General features: G+C 42.8%; 1 protein-coding gene across 4 annotated transcripts in view; it reads right to left on the bottom strand.

The window, feature by feature from the left end:
• ITSN2 (intersectin 2) overlaps positions 1-18,889 on the bottom strand; it is an 82,131-nt gene that overhangs the window by 1,900 nt on the left and 61,342 nt on the right. For 3 of the 4 annotated variants that reach the window (XM_061372323.1, XM_061372324.1, XM_061372325.1), the window contains 10 exons: positions 6,704-6,825; positions 5,718-5,824; positions 4,942-5,125; positions 4,011-4,109; positions 3,670-3,837; positions 2,619-2,831; positions 1,812-1,933; positions 1,219-1,301; positions 968-1,051; positions 533-706 (listed from right to left, as the gene is read on the bottom strand). In XM_061372323.1, the coding sequence (XP_061228307.1) occupies positions 533-706; positions 968-1,051; positions 1,219-1,301; positions 1,812-1,933; positions 2,619-2,831; positions 3,670-3,837; positions 4,011-4,109; positions 4,942-5,125; positions 5,718-5,824; positions 6,704-6,825 (1,356 nt within the window). Of the gene's footprint in view, positions 1-532; positions 707-967; positions 1,052-1,218; positions 1,302-1,811; positions 1,934-2,618; positions 2,832-3,669; positions 3,838-4,010; positions 4,110-4,941; positions 5,126-5,717; positions 5,825-6,703; positions 6,826-14,596; positions 15,057-18,889 lie in introns of those variants that run through there. The other variant, XM_061372326.1, reaches the window with a different exon arrangement.

Raw genomic sequence — 18,889 nt, 5'->3', positions numbered from 1 at the left:
ATTCATAAATTATAAATCCTCTTTTGTGGCCATTTCATATTGGGGGGGTATGTGCATTAAAAGGTTTATCAAGAACTGAAAAAAAACTACAGCCTTATCTGTCCAATGGGGAGAAGCAACCTAGCAAAGTCATGTTACCGCACAGGAGAAAAGACTGAGCTGTAGTTATATGCAGAGTATCTCAGGTCAAGGCAGGACTGTGCAAATGTGCAACAATCAACTGTGTGTCAGAGCTCTGATAAAGCACTTAACCTTTTGAAGAGTACTAGAAGCAACTAGCTGCCAAAAACATGTTCAAGTGAAACAGAGTTCAAGTCTCACAGATAATTCTGTGTCCAATACAAAAGTGGGATCAGACTTGCCCAGAGCTGTTGGCTCCGGAAGGCTACTGAACCTCTGAGGAAGGAAGTGCTGTTTCTACACAACATTTCTCAGGAAGCAATCACACAGGCTCTTGGAACTGCTGGCAAGGAACTGTGTAGCCCAAGGCACAAAAAGGAATTCCTTTCCTGAAACAAACGTCCACACTTACCATCAGGTGAGAACTGATCCCTGTCAAACATGGTGATACACAGGACATCCTGATAAAGATCCTTGATGAAGAACTGGCAATTAAAGTTCCACTTGGGGTTCAAGGTGTCTTGCAGGGTCCTTGTAGTGTAGCTCTGAGAGCCCATGCTGATTTCACAGTATGGATTGCTTTTCCCTAGACACAGAACAAACCATGACACACCTCTGAGGTACAGAAACATCCTTCCCCATCTGGATGCTGCTTGGACACACATCGATCAATACTACTGTCCAGAAGATGTGAGGCAGGCAATCCATACATCCTACAGCAGCACAGAGCTGGCTCCTCACTCACTCCTCTGAAGCTAAATTAATGGCTAAATTGTTCAGAAGCTGTAGCAAGCCTTTCCATGCATTTCAGGAATAAAAGCAATTTGACACTATTTCCTTCACTTACCATTGGGCTTACAGGCCTTTAGTTCTGTTGCTTCAATCACATGCACCATCAAACGTCCTATTCCTGAGGTTTTCTGTGAGCGAGCTGGGAACAAAGAAGTCAGAAACAAATGGATTGGCTGCAACTGTAAAAACCAGCACTAGATCTGAAGAGGGAGATCAGATCCTACACAGACACTGTGGCACCCTCCTGAAAAGGCCCTGCCCACGTGTCCACATGGATGAGAGGGAAATACAGAACATGGTAGGTACCTTGATAAGCCTTTTCACGTTTCTTCTTCTCAGTTTCAATGTACTGCTCGGATGCTGCTTTGATTTTCTGGACCCAGGCAGTACTGCAAAGAGCAATCCCCATGGTCAGGGTCATACCACAGGCAGGAAATTCTTTTGTATCAGCAACTCTGCCCCAGTCTTTTTTGACACTTTTTTCCCCCCACTGGGTTTCAGAGGCATCAGGAACCAAGCTAGTTTAAAGACTAAAGTAATGGAGATTTTGGGCTTAAATGAAGTGGAACTGCTGGTTTATTGAAGCATACTGGGTCATACTAAAGACTGACCAGGACTGGGGAAGAATCCTATGGGATGCTGGCCTTTGCAGCCCTAAACTAGTCTTCTGTACAACTGTAACATCAAGGAGCAGTAGATGTGACTGGAATCCACTGCACAAGCAGAACAAAAATCACAGAAAACTTGAAACTCAAATGAGAGTCAAACTAATTTATTTCCTAACCAAGACACTAAACCCTGTTCTTGAACGCAGAGATCCCCTGTGTCTGCCCACTGGAAACCCAACCCACAGCCATGATCAACAAGTTTCAGCTCAGATCTACATTCTCACTACTCACCGCTCATTAATGTTGTCAGTTTTAAGTGTGTAAACTCTGTCAATGTGCGATATGTGGAAAACTGGCTCATCGCTTGAAGGGTCTGTGGGCAATTTCACTAGGACTTCATTGAGGAAAACAGGCTGAAAGAAAAGCAAACATCACTGTGGCAGCATCACTCTGACGGTAAGTAGAAACCCTACAAGGATGTTTAAATACACTATTACTGCAGGGAAAATGGAAGTTGTAGGGCACAGGATGAACAATCAGATATCCGTGTAAAGGATGTGAGAAGAAACTGACAGAAAAACTACTCAGGTGATACACTCTGTTCTGTCTTCCTAGATGGAGAGCTTTGTGAAAGGGGCAGGACTGCGTAAGCAGAGCTGCAGTGTGTCTGGAAATCCTGGAATCTCTCAGGTTCCCTGTTGGAAAGCAGCCCTTCAACTTACCTCCCCAGCCGCAGAGTCTGGAGAACACGCGCTGTGTAGACACAGCAATTAAAGTTCTGCACCTTTTACTAATTTCTAAGGACAGGTATTTTCTTGTGGAACTTGTGCAAATTTAAGTCAAGGTTCCTGCTTCTGAACCCAGCTGCTCAGGCACGAAGCTATTTCTGCCCTTTCACACCAAAATGGATGGAAGTGCTTATTAAACTAGGACACAGCAGCCTGTCCTTTTTTCCAGGGACTAAGCCAATGGCATGCATGCCCATACGACTGCAAATGATCAGACAGGGCCAGGTGGCTAATCCTAGCAAGGAGAACAGCATTCCTCATCGGAATGCCAGGTTCCACTATATCAACATGACCACCTTGATTCACTCACCATTTTGTACATTTTGAACTGGGAGTTGGACTTGGGGCTGAACAGTTTATCAGAGCCAGAAGATACGAACTGTTTAACCATGTAGGTGAGCAGGAGGAAGTCATTGAAAAGGAAGGCATACAGCTCCTTACTGCTCTTGGCCTTGTACAGCTTGCCACTGTGCAGGAGTTTCCGTGGTCCCAAGCAGTTAGTGAGGGAGTTGAACACAGGTTGCTAGGAGAGATAAAATCCATTAGCAGCAATAAGTTAATGCAGAGATCAGTTCCTGCTCCTCTTCACAGCAGAGGTTGCTCAAGCTGCTCAAAATGCTCTTCTGTTTTGTTAAATGAATTTAGTTACAAATGAAGAAAAGGGAAACTGTCTTATGATCTGCCATGCTATCAGCACTACACCCAACTTAAAGCAGTTTAAGCTTTACCAACACCACACATATGTGTCTGACTGGATGATGGCATTTACCTCAGGGCACTTTTCTGTTGTCCAGAAGCCTTGTTTAAGAAAAGCCTGCAGAGTCTGCAGTCAGGTCACCTCTTAAAGGTGCATGACTAGGTGATGGAACTAGGACAGACCTTTCTGGTGTGTCAAGCCATGGTTCCTTATGAGTCAGTGAAGAACTGTCACAACACCTCATTTTGAAGGCTGCCCTGAAAGGTACAGGAGCCTGAACCCCACTTATCTTTGAGGATCTGGCACTGAGGGCTTCTGTGACTTTTCTGCATGAAGGAAAACCTTGGGAAATAGACAATATATTAAATTCCACCTAGTAACACCTGACTCAGCATGAACAGAACTTCAGAGATCAGTTATTTCTGTTCCTTTAATGGTTTTAATGGTATCAGTTTTGAGATTACAATCAGGATTTCTCCACTGCTAAAATCTTGCAAACCCCAGAGCTCGTCACATTCTGGCTGTGAGCACAATTTAGTAAAAGCTTCTTTGCCAAGAGCTCAACAGTGGATCACGCTCCAACAGGAGATGTTAGAAGGACACCCATTCCCTCCCCAGCCTGACTTGGAAAAGTCTCTGCCATACAGCACGCCAACACAGCTACCTCAGCAAGGCCTTCGCACTGGACATGGGACTGAATCCATTCCAGCCTGTCTGAGTTCTCCTTCTCGCGCACCCCTTCGTTAACTTGAGAGCACAGCTCCTCCGCACGCTCCAAGGCAAGTTTGAGGTTACTGTGATCCGGGTGATTTTCCGGAGTGTTCTCTAGAATCTGGGATGGATCAAAAAGGGAGAAGGCAAGATAAAAGCAGAGGTAAGCACAGGTAATAGTCCTCCATGCTCTCAGAAAAATCCCTATAAAGGGACGAGGCTTTTTTTTCTGCTTTTGCTGTTGAGATCAAACTCAAAAGCATTCACCCATAAAACCTTGCTCAGGATACTCACACTCTTTATGAGCAGAGGGTAGCGGGTTATTCTTTGCATAGGCTTCAGGAGGAAACTGGAGAGGGGCATTCCTTTGCAGCGAGGGTCCAAGGCAAGTTTCTGTGGTGCAACCCAGAGATTTAACAGAGACATTGTATTACTCATCCAGAAATAGCTGCCTCACCACACTAAAAACTGTCTGATCAGATTCATTTTTCCAGGCATTCCAAGAAATCTTAGGTTTTTCAGAAAGCAAACAACAGTCATATCTAGAACAAACAGGAAAGCTGTCACTGTACCTGGACGCTTTGCCAGCATAAGCTGTAGCGTCATTGTTCATGCAGAATCATTACATTCAAAACTGTTCCAGCTTTTATTTTGGCATTACAGGCTCCACTCAGGTTGAAAACAAAACAAAGCCATAAAAGAAACAAATGACTGATGTCAACAGTTCTGGCATCTCTGCTTTCATGGCCTCAAAGCCACTGCATCAGCTACAGCATGGCAGCAGTTCCTTACTCCTGCTGTGTGCCTGCCTGTGATGCTTATGGCATACCTCTGACCCCAACTACAGCCCCACTGCTCAGACACACTGAATTCCAAGTGCATTCAGAACAGCAGCTTTTTTATTTCAGCTCCACAAACTCTTACCCCTTCTGCCAGCATGAATTTTTGGGAAGGTGCACATACTGGCACCATGGGTTTGTGGGGTTAGTGTTACACTGACGTAACAAGCAATGAAATGGGCAATAGAGAAATAAATCAGCTAGAAAGACAGGTATATAAATAAAAAGCACACACAGTGTTACCCATGGTCATCATACAAATACACCTTGGCAAGTTCTTAGCTGTTTACAGACTTTTCTGGGTTATTTTGCTCCAGTCAATGCTGGTTAAATGGGCCCCTGTCACTGAGGAAAGGGGAAGGCACAAAAGCTACTGAGTAAGTTACCTTTAAGTAGTCTTTGAAATCAGCATCTTCATCAGTTTTCTGCTGCAGCAGCGAAGCTCCATTAAGCTGACAGCTGCAGAACCGAATGTAGGCCTGCATGTGAGAGAGCTCTGCTGCCAAGATATCCCCGATCATCTGCACTGGCATTTTTTCTCCTCCTGTTTTCTTACGCACTCGCAAGGCTCTGAAGAGGAAAGCAATCATCATCCAACTTGGCTGCCGAGTCTGCAAGGCCTACATCAAGATCCTCACAACATCCACCATGTGAGCCAGTGAGGTGAATTCCCTCCCTTGGCACGGGCGCTTCCAGGTGGTGCAGGGTCCAGCCTGTACCCCCAGGCAGTCACTGCCAGAGCCCGCTGAGCCTGATGGGGTCTGTGGGACTGAGATGCTGTTTCTGGCACAACTGGCATCAACCTCTACGTTCAACCAGCACCCCATTTCTATGAAGTATTAGCCACTTTGTCTCTGTCTTTACAGAGCTGAAGGTTGCTTTGCCAAAAAGGGAGAAGAATGCGTCCGGTGCATGTGGTTTTTCTGTAGGCTCTAAGTCATTACAGCAAATATGCATCTGTTCTTGGTGCTTATTCTTTCCCCCTCCCCCCTCCTCATAACAGCTCCTTCTTTGTGAGGTAATCTGAATGTATTTAGCTGTTCTGAATACATGCATGCACAGGAAATAATAGGCAAGGACAGAAATAGTTACTGTAAATGCAGAAAACTTCCTGGGGAATGAAAATGAAGAGGAAAACATGAAAATGCAGATATGTACTCACTTCAGTAGCTTTGTATTTGACATGATGAGTTCCTTCCAGTTAACAAAGATCAGCCCCATTTCTCCTTCTGTGAGACAGCCTGAATCAGCCATCGGTTTTTGGAAAACCTGCAGCCAAAAATCAGAGGTGAGCAGCTCTTCAGAGGCGAGAGCAGCCCAGTCTCTGGGTCAGCCTAGCAGTGATTTTGCTTTTTCTGAATGCTCAGTGTCCAACTTCTCCAAAGTTAAAAGCAATTCCTTACTGCACTTGTGACAGCTGCTGCTAGTTTTCCTAAGGGTGTGATCTCATTCTGACACCAGCATCAGCATCTGCAAAGCAGGGACAAGCACTAGAACCTGCAGGCAAAAGAGCATCCCCTTGATTATGGAGTCAATAGCTACACAAATTCCACTTAGGCATCACTCCATCCTCATCCCCAGGGCACTCTCAGTCAAACCTATGTGCAAAGCTACAGTTTCTTCCAGGGGCTCCCAGTGCAGTACCTCTGGGTAGCAGAATTCATGTGTAACTCAGTCTATTTAACACCTTTAACACTTCACCACACAGCTGATTTATATGGAGAAGTCATGTCAGATGCCCACGGTCACCTATAATGCTGGCCAGTTCCTGCCCTGCCTAGTGAGGTGCTCGTGCTTCCAGAAATAAAACTGGAGATGAAGGGAGACAATAAAACTTCATGGTGCTTATACCGCTTGTCATGAGCCTATGCAGCTTTGCCAGACACCCTGGCCCAGCCCATCACCTGCACACTGAGCCTGAACAACTAAGAACAGGACTTGGAATATAGGAAGATCCAGGTAAAATGATGGCGTTCACAACGTGGAGTTTTTGCCTAGTGGACAACCACGTAACACGCACTAGAAAGGGAGATGCTCACACACCTTTCTTCCTCAAGCCTTTCACAATCCATGAGAATCCTTTCATTTTATTCATAAGGACAGAGGTGGTTTTTTTCCAAATGCATTTTCACATCCAAGACATCTCACCTCTAAGACGAGCTGAAGATCATCCATATACCTTTCTTCTGTCTGAATGAGCTCATGAATGTAGCCCTGCCTTTTCCTCTCCATTGGCTGCATAGTGTCAAGGCTCTGGAGATCAGCACACCCTACAAAAAGAAAGCCAGTGTTTTAGATCCCACTCAGGCCATCAGATCTGATGAATTAACAAAACTGCATCTACACAGAACAGCTTGTGGTTTGGCCTAGACACACAGCCAAACCCTGTCCGCAGCAGGAGTGGGTTTCAATACTGAATGATGCAGTGATCAACCTCCTCCCCCTTTATGCTGTTTTTTAGTCTGTCACCTTTTTATTTCTTTGAACACCCTTGCTCTTGTACTGTGATGCAGAATAAGAATTCCCAACTTCCTGCCCCTCCATCTGTCTCACATTTTTTCTCATTTCTTCTCCTTTTCTGTCACACAGTTTCAAAACTGATTTTTCTCTTGCCTTATACAATGTCTACTGCGAGATGAAGTCAGCTAAAATGTGTCTGGTTCTGATTTAGGACATTGCCCCTTTGATCTCCACCCTATTTCTAAGGTGCTTTGGTTCTTAATTTAGGACACAAACCACCCGTACAAACTTGTAAAGTTAGAATGCATAACATTACAGTTAGAATTATAGGGTCATAGAATAGTTAGGGTTGGAAAGGACCTTAAGATCATGCAGTTCCAACCCCCCTGCCATGGGCAGGGACACCTCACACTAAACCATCTTACCCAAGGCCTCGTCCAACCTGGCCTTGAACACTGCCAGGGATGGAGCATTCACAACCTCCTTGGGCAACCTATTCCCGTGCCTCACCACCCTAACAGGAAAGAATTTCCTCCTTATATCCAATCTAAACTTCCCCTGTTTAAGTTTTAACCCATTACCCCTTGTCCTATCACTACAGTGCCTAATGAAGAGTCCATCCCTAGCATCCCTATAGGCCCCCTTCAGATACTGGAAGGCTGCTATGAGTTGTGTAACTTCACAGTTGCCCAACTTTTTCTTCTCATTTAGAAACAAAATGAACCTGAAACACATTGAATTATTCTTATGCATCAAGTGTGAATAGTCACAATCATGCACAGAACACACACTCAGCAACACAAAGCCTGAGTTTTCTGTAGTGATGTGCAGACCCTACAGCTTCACGCTGTAGGGAATCTCACAGGCTGGCATGCATCCTGCTGCACCGGCATCAGGCTGCTCTGAAGGACCAGCAGCCTTCAGCAGATGAGAAATACTTGTCAGATGAAGCTTTATGATGCCATTCAAAGTATTTTAACAGGGAAACTGAACACCAAAAGGAAGTAAAACAGTAAAGGCAAGAGATAGATTTAAAGTTGGGACTCTTCAGTTGTTTCATACCCCTAAGGAGGATCACAGATCTTAAGCTTTCTGACAAGATTTGGAAAAAATGCCATTTCTTATGAGGAGATCAGGGATTGCACTGGTTCTCATTGTGCAGAATGCTGGTTCTGCCCTTAGTTATTCCCGAAGTTACAATCAGGCCAAAATTAGATGAGAATAAGGAGTAATGTTACAGATCAAAGTGATTCCTATGAAGTTCAGTATCGCAATCCATTAAGATGGACCGAGGCCAATAAGTGACACTTCTGGATTCTAGGATCATTCCTTAGTCTACCCACAACCGAGTTTAAGCCCACCTGGTTCCCAAGACATGAGATTTTAGGATAACTGAGGGCCTGCACAGTAATCAGACTTTACTGTCCAGATCTGGAAGTCTCAGCAGTGACCTTGGGGCTCTTTTTCCTGCTGCAAGGTGCACTCCTGCAACCAAAGCAGGGTTGGACCCAAGCCCTGTTGCTGTTTGCTGCTATCACAGCTGTTACAACAACCCCCACGCTTGGCTTTGTGTCTCTCTCATGCTGACTGCTTAAAGCTGAAGCAAACACTGGAAGCAAAACAGGCCTTTTTTTATGCACCTAAAATAGATTTGGTTTGTAAGCTCGTTACCAGTTACAAAAACGCAGTTAAATTAACTGGCTCCTGTGCTAACCTTGTATTTGGACTGTCAGCTTTTGGGATGAACGGGAGAGTGCTATTTCATACTTAAATAAGCACTAGTGAAAACATCCCAGATTTTGATGGGTCTGATGATACTGGTATAAAAATCCCCAGTATGCAATCCACACATCTGATTTGAGAGGGTGAATTGTCGCATTTGGATCTGAGGAGAAGAAAGGCGAATGAGACACAATAAAACAACCTACCTTATGCATTTGCCAATATTTTCCAAAGTGGCCATAGTGGCTTAAGGGTATAGAGAGAGTGGATCTACATTTCTACTCATTCTCCTCCCACATTCCTGTTCCCTCCTTTCCTTGCATCAATTCCGACACTTACCTGACAGCAAGCAAATTCTGAGGGGAAAAAGAAAACTCTGGTTTTCTGCTAGTTTAGCAGCCAGGAATGAGTATGGAAGCAGTAAAACTGCCTTTTTTTTTTTTTTTTTTTTTTTTTGACAGCTGAAAGCTGTTGGTTTTTTTCTTCTGAATCATGGAATCACAAAGTGTTTGTGTTGGAAGGGTTCTTAAAGCTCATCCAGTTCCAACCCCCTGCCGCAGGCAGGGACACCTCACACTAGAGCAAGTTGCTCAAAGCCCCGTCCAATCTGTCCTTATAAACTTCATCCCAAACTCCCCAGATTGCTGAAGAAAAGCAGTGGGAAGCTCAGCTCCCTCTGGTGACTTAGGCCAAGAGGTTTATGTGACCTTGGGAGGGCAAGCCAGCCTGCCCCTAACAGCCAGAGCAGGGGACTGCTGGGCAGCTCAGGCAACCTCGGCATGATCTGCAGAGCTCCCTCCTGACAACATCTAACGGAGCAAGCAGTGGGTGTCTGGTACCTATCAAGCCGAGGGCATGGCAAGGGAGAGATGCTGTCTGTAACCACGGTTCCTTTTGTGGTAAATCCTGCTCTCCAAGATGAGGAAGCAGCTGTCTCACCAGGGCAGGGTAGAACAAGCTAGAGAGTTTATAAACAGGAAATCCCAGTCTTAAAAGTTGTGTTTAGAATTGTGCATCCCTCTCCAACTATACCTGAACAAGAAATACTTTCTCCCTACTAAAATAACTAGCCCTGTGTGAAAAACTACCGCGTTCAGAGTCAAAAGATGCTCTCCTCTGCAGGAGAGTCAACTGCCCGAGAAGCATGGGGAACTAGGGTAGAAAACCTTTCCAAATATTGACCTGTTTTGGATTTAAGCACATTCAAGGGGAAGAACAGTACTTTATGTAGCAAAGAAATCCTCCACTGAAAGAAAGATGAATGAGACCTATCACTGTTGAAGAAAAATTCACAGAATCCCAAGGGTTGGAAGGGACCTCAAAAGATCATTTAGTCCAACCCCCCTGCAAGAGCAGGGTAACCTAGAGTACATCACACAGGAACTTGTCCAGGCGGGCCTTGAATATCTCCAACGTAGGAGACCCACAACCCCCTGGGCAACCTGTTCCAATGCTCTGTCACTCTCACAGTAAAGAAGCTTATCCTGATGTTAAAAGGGGAAGTAAATTACACTTTTTCTCTTAAATGCCAATTCCAGAGAATTGAAGTAAAAGCCAGATGGATAAAAGGCTTTCAAGGATGCCCAGATCTGCTTGGGCATCAACTGCTTTGTCCCCTTCCCCAACAAACTTCCCCAATCAATGAACAATGAAAAAACATAAAAAATTACAGCTCTGGAAAGACATCTTAAACCTCAAACAGGAGCTCAGGAACTTGTCATATATTAATAGAATTACAGCACGATTTGGGTTGGAAGGGATCTCAAAGGTTTCCCAGTTCCATCCCCCCTGCCATAGGCAGGGACACCTTCCACTAGACCAGGTTGCTCCAAGCCCCATCCAGTCTGGCCTTGAACATTGCCAGGGATGGGGCAGCCACAGCTTCTCTGGGCAACCTGTGCCAGGGCCTCACCACCCTCAAAGGCAAGAAGGTCCCAAGGATCTGTCTATACCAGAGCCATCACTGCTTTGGGTCACCAGTGAAAACTATTTAAGGGTAGAGGGTAGCCTGTAGAAACTACATGTGTAAGAAAATAGCTTGGGTTGGGTTGTGGGGTTTTTGTTTGGAGGGAGAACAGGTTGGTTGTGGTTTGGGCATTTTTCTTTTTTAGTTACTATTTTTTTCTTCTTGTTTGTTAGTTCAAGCCAGCTGATGTGCCCACAAAAAGCACGTTGGTTGCTTTGCCTGCCTCTATTTTCCCAGGTTATCATAGAAAGACTACACCTCACCTTAAGTATCATGGGCTGGCATCAAAATAATCCCTTTAGGTCCAGTCAGAACAGGCGGATGGCATCACGGAAGGTCACCCACAGCCAAATTACAGTCTCTGCTGTCACACATATGGCTAACTCACTTGCACTGTACTGCTGTCAGTAGCCTCTGTGCCTACTGAAACCTGTTGAAAGGAGCTAATCCAAGAATTTTTTTGCCATGGAAAAGTTAGCTTCCACCAGGCCCTGGGAAAATAATAAAAATTTTCATCCAGTCTCCCCTAATCCACAAATGCAGTTTATTCTCTCTGAAGAAATGTGATTCAATTTGCAAGAGGTGAAAAGCAAACTCAAGTCACTCTGTCACCACACCAGGTAACAAACGCTCGTACCAAGCCACTCACGTGGGGAAAATAAATCCTCCAGAGATGGACCAAAAAACCACAACAGACAAAATTTTATGTGTCCCTTTAATAAAACACATTTGCATAGGTATCTTACAACTTTGTTTAAAAACAAAGACGAACAATTGCCTCATGCGAAGCACAGCCTGCGTTTGCATGTTGTAACAACCACCCCACACATCAATACTCTAGCTTGAAAAGAACAGCAAGAAGAGATTTTAAGGCAGCACACACCACTACGCAGCAGTTGTATTAGTTCATTACATTAAAGTAGCATTACCCTGTAGCAGCTCCCAACAGCACTACAGGCCACGGCTTGTTGGCATTCCTACGAGCAGACTTATGTACAGGTGTTGTCAACCCAACTCAAGACAATCACACAGGGATATGATCTGACAAAGCATTGGGATGGCATAAATATCCAGTTATTAGCATGTAACTTTTCCAACAGAGCTTTATGCCTTCTGCACTCCTAACTGTAATGCTATTAACACTGACATTGCAACAGTGCTTTGAATGCTTTCACAGCCCTTCGCTGTCACTGACTACTTGCACACCCCAGTCCTGCAACTGGGTCCTAGTGGTGGCACAACTGTCCTGCACGGATCCAACTGCTGGAGCAGGAGCTCAGCTCTGTGAACTAAGCTTCTGTAAAAAGCTTTTGTAGGTTGTTGGTCCATTATGCAAACCAGACAGTTACAAAATCAGGAAGTGTTTAGTAACTGGTTTTGTGCATTTACGGCACCGTTTACATTCTTACTCCCAGATACAACATGGTCCCTGCTCTCTGCTGGCCCACAAGAAACAGTGTTAAGCAGTATTACACTGCAGGCAATATTGTATTTTGCTCTCCTGGTTAGCTTCAGTTTTAACTGTTAGCTCTGAGCAACATGTGGACTCTCAGCTTTTGAATGGGGACCATCAGTTCAGAAAAACCCTCTATTTTCCACCTTGTCCTTAGTTCCAAAGCCAACCTTTCTCACCCAAATACAGGATGAATGCTTCAACACTAGTTTTACAGCACTAGCTGGGATGAGAGCTGAACTCAGTTTATGGACTTTTATCACCAAGAGAGTGGATTGCACACAACCAGAGAAAAAAACCATCATTTTTAAATCAGACTTTTTTTTTTTTTTTTAAATGATAGAAGTCTGATTTAAGGACAGTGTCTATCAGCGACACCTCTTCATTGATATGGGACAATGGTTTAAAATAATCTTGGCCTAAATACACCCTCAGCATGATCTGATGTATGCATTCATTTCTTTCTGCACCAGTGTGCAGTGGCAGAGCAGAGCTCTTGGGTGACTGTGCTTGAGCTGTATTAGGCAGACGTCTGCAGCAGAGATAACTACTGAAGGCAGGGGCTATACCTCTTTCAATCAGCATTATTAAGGTGTATTATTACTGTTATTTTTATGATCACAGAAAATTTAGAGCGTACTTGGGTAAATACTGAGACATGAAAACGTAACCCTGAAAGCCCAAAATGCTTCATTTCAATACTCATCAGTTCAAACTAAGGGACAGCTGTTCCACTAATTATCAATGTTCATATCTACATACGCAGTAATGACACTTCACCTAATACTACCCTAAAATTCAACAGTATCAGTTAAAAAACGGGTAGAATGCCACATAACTATTTCCTAGAACATCCCACATAGGATGCAAGTTGGTTTTAATTTTTTAGACCGTAGTAGCAATTTGGGATTTAAGGAGAACTGTCACTGAGCATCGGGAAATCAGTCTGTCTCAAATCCCACAGGTTAACCCTTTATAGAAATGGGATAATTTGTAAGATCACCTAATTATTAAACTATTGTGGCTGCTTGATGACACTGCTGTAACACAACACACTTCAGCCTGCATTAAACTGGCTTTCAAAGTCAGAAATTCAAAGAAGGCAATTCAGGGTGATGAGCATATTTTAGTAGAAATACTTAAGGTTTCATAGGGAAATCAAGTCAGCGAGAACACCTGAGGAATTATCTAGCACATTATTTGCCTACAATAACGTGATTTCACTCTATAACAAAATACTGGTTTAGACAAAATACATCCAGAATAAAAACCATTTGTAGCTTTATGTAGGCACATTGCTGTAGTCCGTATTGCACAAAAGATACATCTCTGAAGTAAAGGGCACAAATACATTATTTGATCAAATATATTAAATACATAACATATAAATTTTGGAGAAAGGCTTTTAAATCTCTGCAACTGGACTAACCTTTTCCTGATAGTACCTTCACAACATTCATTCATATATATACATATATATATGTATGTATGTATATAGTAAACAAGCAGTGTTCTGTAAACATTTCTGACTGCATAAGTGACCTTTGCTGTTTCATAACCATGTTCAGAAAAACAACTAGATTAAATACCATGTCTACTAGATCTCTCCCGTTGTTACAGCACGGAACTATTTAAACAGACAAGTAATCTGCTATTAAATGAATTCTTTTATTTAAAAGGGTATCAGGGTTATAGTCCTGAAGTCCTGGTCTGTCCCTCCTTCCCCCAGACTGCTAGAACATGGGCAGCCTCACTGGACCACATTGCTGACGTGCCATACCGGTACTTTTAAGGATCACTTTTGAGCTGAGGAGCGTAGTTCCATTTCTAAACCCAAATGCTCTGCCTTCAGCTCCAGGTATCTGTTAGCGTTTCTTTTCTGGCAACACCTATTTACCAAGATTACTTATGTATTAGGCTGCTGATTTATTTAACAGAAAGGGCAGCACCTTTCAGATAGTATTTATTTAAGTCACTGCAGACCATAACCAGATAGAACTCTCTAGTACCATTAACTATTTAATGCAGAAAAGGGGCAGGGAAAGGGCCTAGTAGCACAGAGTATAAGTACTTAACTGCAGTAACTAGTACATGTTTGTGGTTTCCTAAAACTGAAAGCAAATATAAATTATCAGAATAAAGTACTTAAAGGAGGTTGTTTAGGGATAGGACATAGAGAGCCAAATCAACCTGAATTCCTGCTATAGTACTACTGTGAAGGAAGATTAAAATATCCGCCACTCCATGCTTAATTGTACTTTCCCCAGTTAAAAAGGGTATTAAAAGGCTGGATGAACCACGCCAGATCTAAATCTTAGATCTTGTAGCATGTTTGTAATCACAGTGACTATCAGCAGCAGAGACAGGTAGGGTCTGTTTTCTGGATGAGCCTTGTAGGCTGTCAATTTTAAAAGCTTAATATGCAAGAGATTAAATCAAGTCCATTAGAACAGTAATCAATGAACATTTTAATTCTGCAAAGTATGTACATTACAACATTGAAAGAACACAACTGCCCGTTCAAAGCAGCTCAAATAAACTATGCAAATAGTGGGTCTTTGTGTGTCTGCAATCCCACCATACAAACGATAACTCGATACGCATGCTAATGATCTACGATTATCAATACCAAAGAAAAATACTAAAGGAAACAAGAATGAACAGCAGTGAAAGCCACACAAAGACCCACTATCCTTTCTGCTTTTACAAATCAACTGTACGTGTAGATTATAAGAAAACCCACAAAAACCTAATTTCTTGACTGGATCTAACGTTCAAACGAAGCAAAACATTGTGTCAAGAGAAATGTGAGCAGGGCTGGCCACCCTGCCTCCACGCTACAGTCAAACTTGGATAGTGGGTCTCTGAGGAGCTTTCACACTGGAAGACAACATTGGGTCCTAAAAAAAACAAAAAAAAATGAAGGATAAAATGAACATAAATTTGAAGAGTGAAACACATGAGTTCTATGGACACAGACAGAACAACACCAGAAAGGTCAGAAAGGAATGACAGACATTCAGCTTTCTGAAAACAGACATCATGAGCTTCTACTCTTGCATTTTCATATTTATAGACACACACAGTACCTGTGACCAGCCATCACTGACTCTGAAATCACTTGTAGCTGATTGACTTGAATACACTTTCTTCCCAAGGAAGACTTCTGTTATGTAGACTCAACACAAGGTCAAACCCTAAGGTTTTTTTAAAGGCAACAGTAAAATTCCCTGAGATGTCAATAGAATATTTCTCCTGAGAAACTTGTAATGAAACATCAGAAAATCCGATACAAACTGAACTTGTAAAGAAAAGCCACACTGGAATTTACTCATATTGGCACACAAAAATTAACCTGTTTGACTCTACTCAAAGCCTGAATGGAATTAAAACATTGTAATATGTGTCCACGAAGTAGGACGTACCACATCACTCAATACGCCCATCAGAAACAGAGGTCTCCCTGCTCCCGAAGAGCACTGTGAAGTCAGGTTAAAGACAGATGTGTTTTGTGGGCTGCAGCTGCACATACTTCATGGGCAATCTGGAGAATATTCCGGACCCCAGGATTTCCACGTGGAATCTTTATCAAGCCTGACTGACATTCTAAAACTACCAAATAGTTTTAGAAATACAAAATGACCATGTTCACTATGGACTAAGGGATTGATTCTCTATTTGATTCTTGGTAAAAGGGTAAAATTCTGGAGCTTCTGAGTAAAATCTTAGAACAAATTAATTATCTTCACGTGTTAAAAAGTGAATGTGGACTGGCAACATGCACCTCAAAGCCATACCACAAACTCTTACTCCATCCTCATAAAGAAAAGTTACTTGGCAGTAACTTGGGAACTTTGAATGTGTTGTCCATATATAGACACACAAATGCAGCTGGCATGAGCAGGTCTGTTCAGAACTTGTTTTTTCACTATCAACATCCTTGAAAATTGGACAGCTTCACTCATGAGACAGTGCTGGATAGGAATCCTAATGATCTTTTGTGCATGGAGATAAACTTCAGGAAATACAGATCCTTGCTGTTGAAAGGACAGGATTTGCCTCATGTCTCTCATGTGTCACATCTACAGGTAAGGTCTGGGGAGGAAAAAAATACAAAGATCTAGTGATATTACTATGAACATTTAAGTTTATACCCAAGGAAATTCATACTATCATCATACACATGTGAAGAACAGTCTACAGAGAGAAATCTGTTCTCAGCCTAACTTTTGCCACTGCACTGGCAGAAGGCAGAGCAGGCAGGTTTAACTGGGGGAAGAAGGTGCTTATCAGGCTATGGGGACTACCAGAAACTCAGGTCTGAGCACCTGAAGGGGTAACTTAGGTGGCTGAGGAACTGCAGCAATGCTGGGCTAAGAAAAGTAAAAAAGAGTGAACAGAAACAATAATTATATGTACATTAGAGCAGAAAGAACTGGTACAACATTCACCTCTATGGAAGACCAGTCTCGCAAAGGGAAACAGGTACCTCAGGTAAGATGAACTGGAAGCCTCTGCACACTGAGCATAAGTGTTTCTACCTGGCTGGGCTGTCCAGCTCTCAGCAAGAACATCTCTGAGAAGTGAACTGATCTCTTAACACTGAAAAACATCCAAGTATGTAGCTGGAACATGGGTCTTGCCTCCATCTGAGGCGCCTGAGCGGAGAAAATCTCAGCTAAGGAAACTACAAGGACAAGGCTCAGATTGGTCACATGGATAAGATGAAAAATTGGAAAAAAGCTCTCTTGCTGCAAAAGGCAAGAGATAAGGAGGGAACAAGTTTCTACGAGCAACTGCTTAATGCAGACAGATTGGCTGAAACAGAGAAATTGTCTCCAGACCAGGCCACTGGGTGGAACTGGATGTGGCAGATGCGTAAACCTATCTGCCTTACACAGCCCTTGGGTCAATGCAAAGAAAACCTGGTAGACATGTCCTAGTCAGGTACTGGCAAGACAAGAAAGATCTGACTGAACAACTTGAGCAAGCACTTAAAGAACAGAGACTATGAGATGATGCACATTCCTTTACTTTAAATCTATACCTATTCATATTTTGAAACCTCCTGTATATCTTACTGATTCTTTGCGATTACTTCTGTGCAAACAGAGTAAGGGCTAGTAAAATGTCATTAAAAGATAAGTAAGTCTAACCATCACCACAGTCACTGAGAGCATCACTCTCAAGTATTGTGTGTTCTGCAAACACCAGGACACAACTGTATGTAAGAGGCCTGTTGACAGACCTAAGACACCCTTAGCTGATTCCATTTCTTTTTCTCTGTAGAGATTCTAGGCCAGGATGTGCAGCTACACCAACAGAAGTGATTTTGTTAGCACAGTTTATTCCCTTGAGAGAGCTATTTCAGCAACCCGAGAGAAAGAAACACCTCACTAATCTAAGTTCCCTCTTTGCTAGAGAAGCTTGCCATTACAGCTATAACTAGTAAGTGTCAGGTAAGACACCAGATACAAAGGTGGTCCGTACAGCAGAGTTTAAATTTGCAGGAAAAGCAGATTTTTCCTAAGCTGCAAACCTATTTGAGTAAACCAAATCTGTCTGCTCCCTTTCAAATACCATTTATATTTGACCATCTAGAAAGACAGTGGAAGAAACTGCTGTTCTTCGGCAAACATTACAATGCTCAGATTAACAATTCTTTAAAATACAACAACCTATTTTAAAAATTATATTGTTGTATGTCTAAGCTGGTCCCTAGAGGGCCACATCGACATTTATGTGGGACAACTGCTTAGTGATTTCTTCAAGAATAGTAGTGATAGGAGCTGCACTATATTTAAGAGTGAGCAGAACATATTGTAAGGAAATCCAAGGAAGTTTGAAAGTTCAGTCAGTACATACCTCTCTGGTTACGGAAGAGTGGTGCAGCACTAGCTTGCTGCTAACATAACTTACTGGCTCGCACTCTGCACCATATGAAAGCAGCCCAGGTGAAATCTGTGTAACAGTATTTGCACAGCTCTGTGCTTGAGCTAACAAGCCATGCTGGTTTTGAGCAGCCTCTGGACTTAAAGCAAGACTTTCCCTGAAGTTTCCAAATGTGTATGTTTTATTATCACAAGAGAGGGCAAATCCCAGCACAAAGCTGATACGTAAGTCAGCTCATGTGAAATGCTCAGAGAATTTAAAACGTATGAAATTCAATGTATTCTCCATTCACCAACAGGAAGATTTTGTTAATAAAGCACCAGTAGGTTTGCTTCACAGCAAACAGACTACTTCTTAGACCAAAGTTTAACAATCAAGTACGGATGACATGGTGCACATCAGCTCATCCAACTGCCACTGCCTGCCTTTTGTCAATATACTTTCAAAGGAAAGTTCTGTTCACACAGGCACAGTTTGATCTGGGTGGAAATATTTTTACTCCACAACTTTGAAATCTGAGAAGCACCCTAAAGACATATCAGCAAATAATGACAAAAACCTAGCCATCATATCAAAGGTTTCCAATTACAACTTGGTCTCAGCACTGTTTCTGTTGAAAATGAGTGGTGTATGTAAATCTCCTTGCTCTTAGGACTTTCAGCAACGTTACTTTATACGACAACACACCTGGTGTGATAAGCCAGTATCTCCATAGCTTTTGAAAATTCAGGAAGTTCTAACACCCAGACAGACTCTTAATGTTAGAGCCCATCTGGGTTTACTCTACACGATTTCTTCAAAATTGAGATTTTGTAAACAACAGCAAGACTTTCAAAGGATC

Source organism: Neopsephotus bourkii, unplaced genomic scaffold (assembly GCF_033783945.1).
Source record: "Neopsephotus bourkii isolate Nb327-2 ecotype Australia unplaced genomic scaffold, CSIRO-AGI_Nbou_v1 NB_1600, whole genome shotgun sequence".
In the NCBI taxonomy this organism is placed as follows: Eukaryota; Metazoa; Chordata; class Aves; order Psittaciformes; family Psittacidae; genus Neopsephotus; species Neopsephotus bourkii.
Note: the sequence above shows the minus strand (reverse complement) of the source record. Positions and strands in the feature narration are given on the sequence as shown.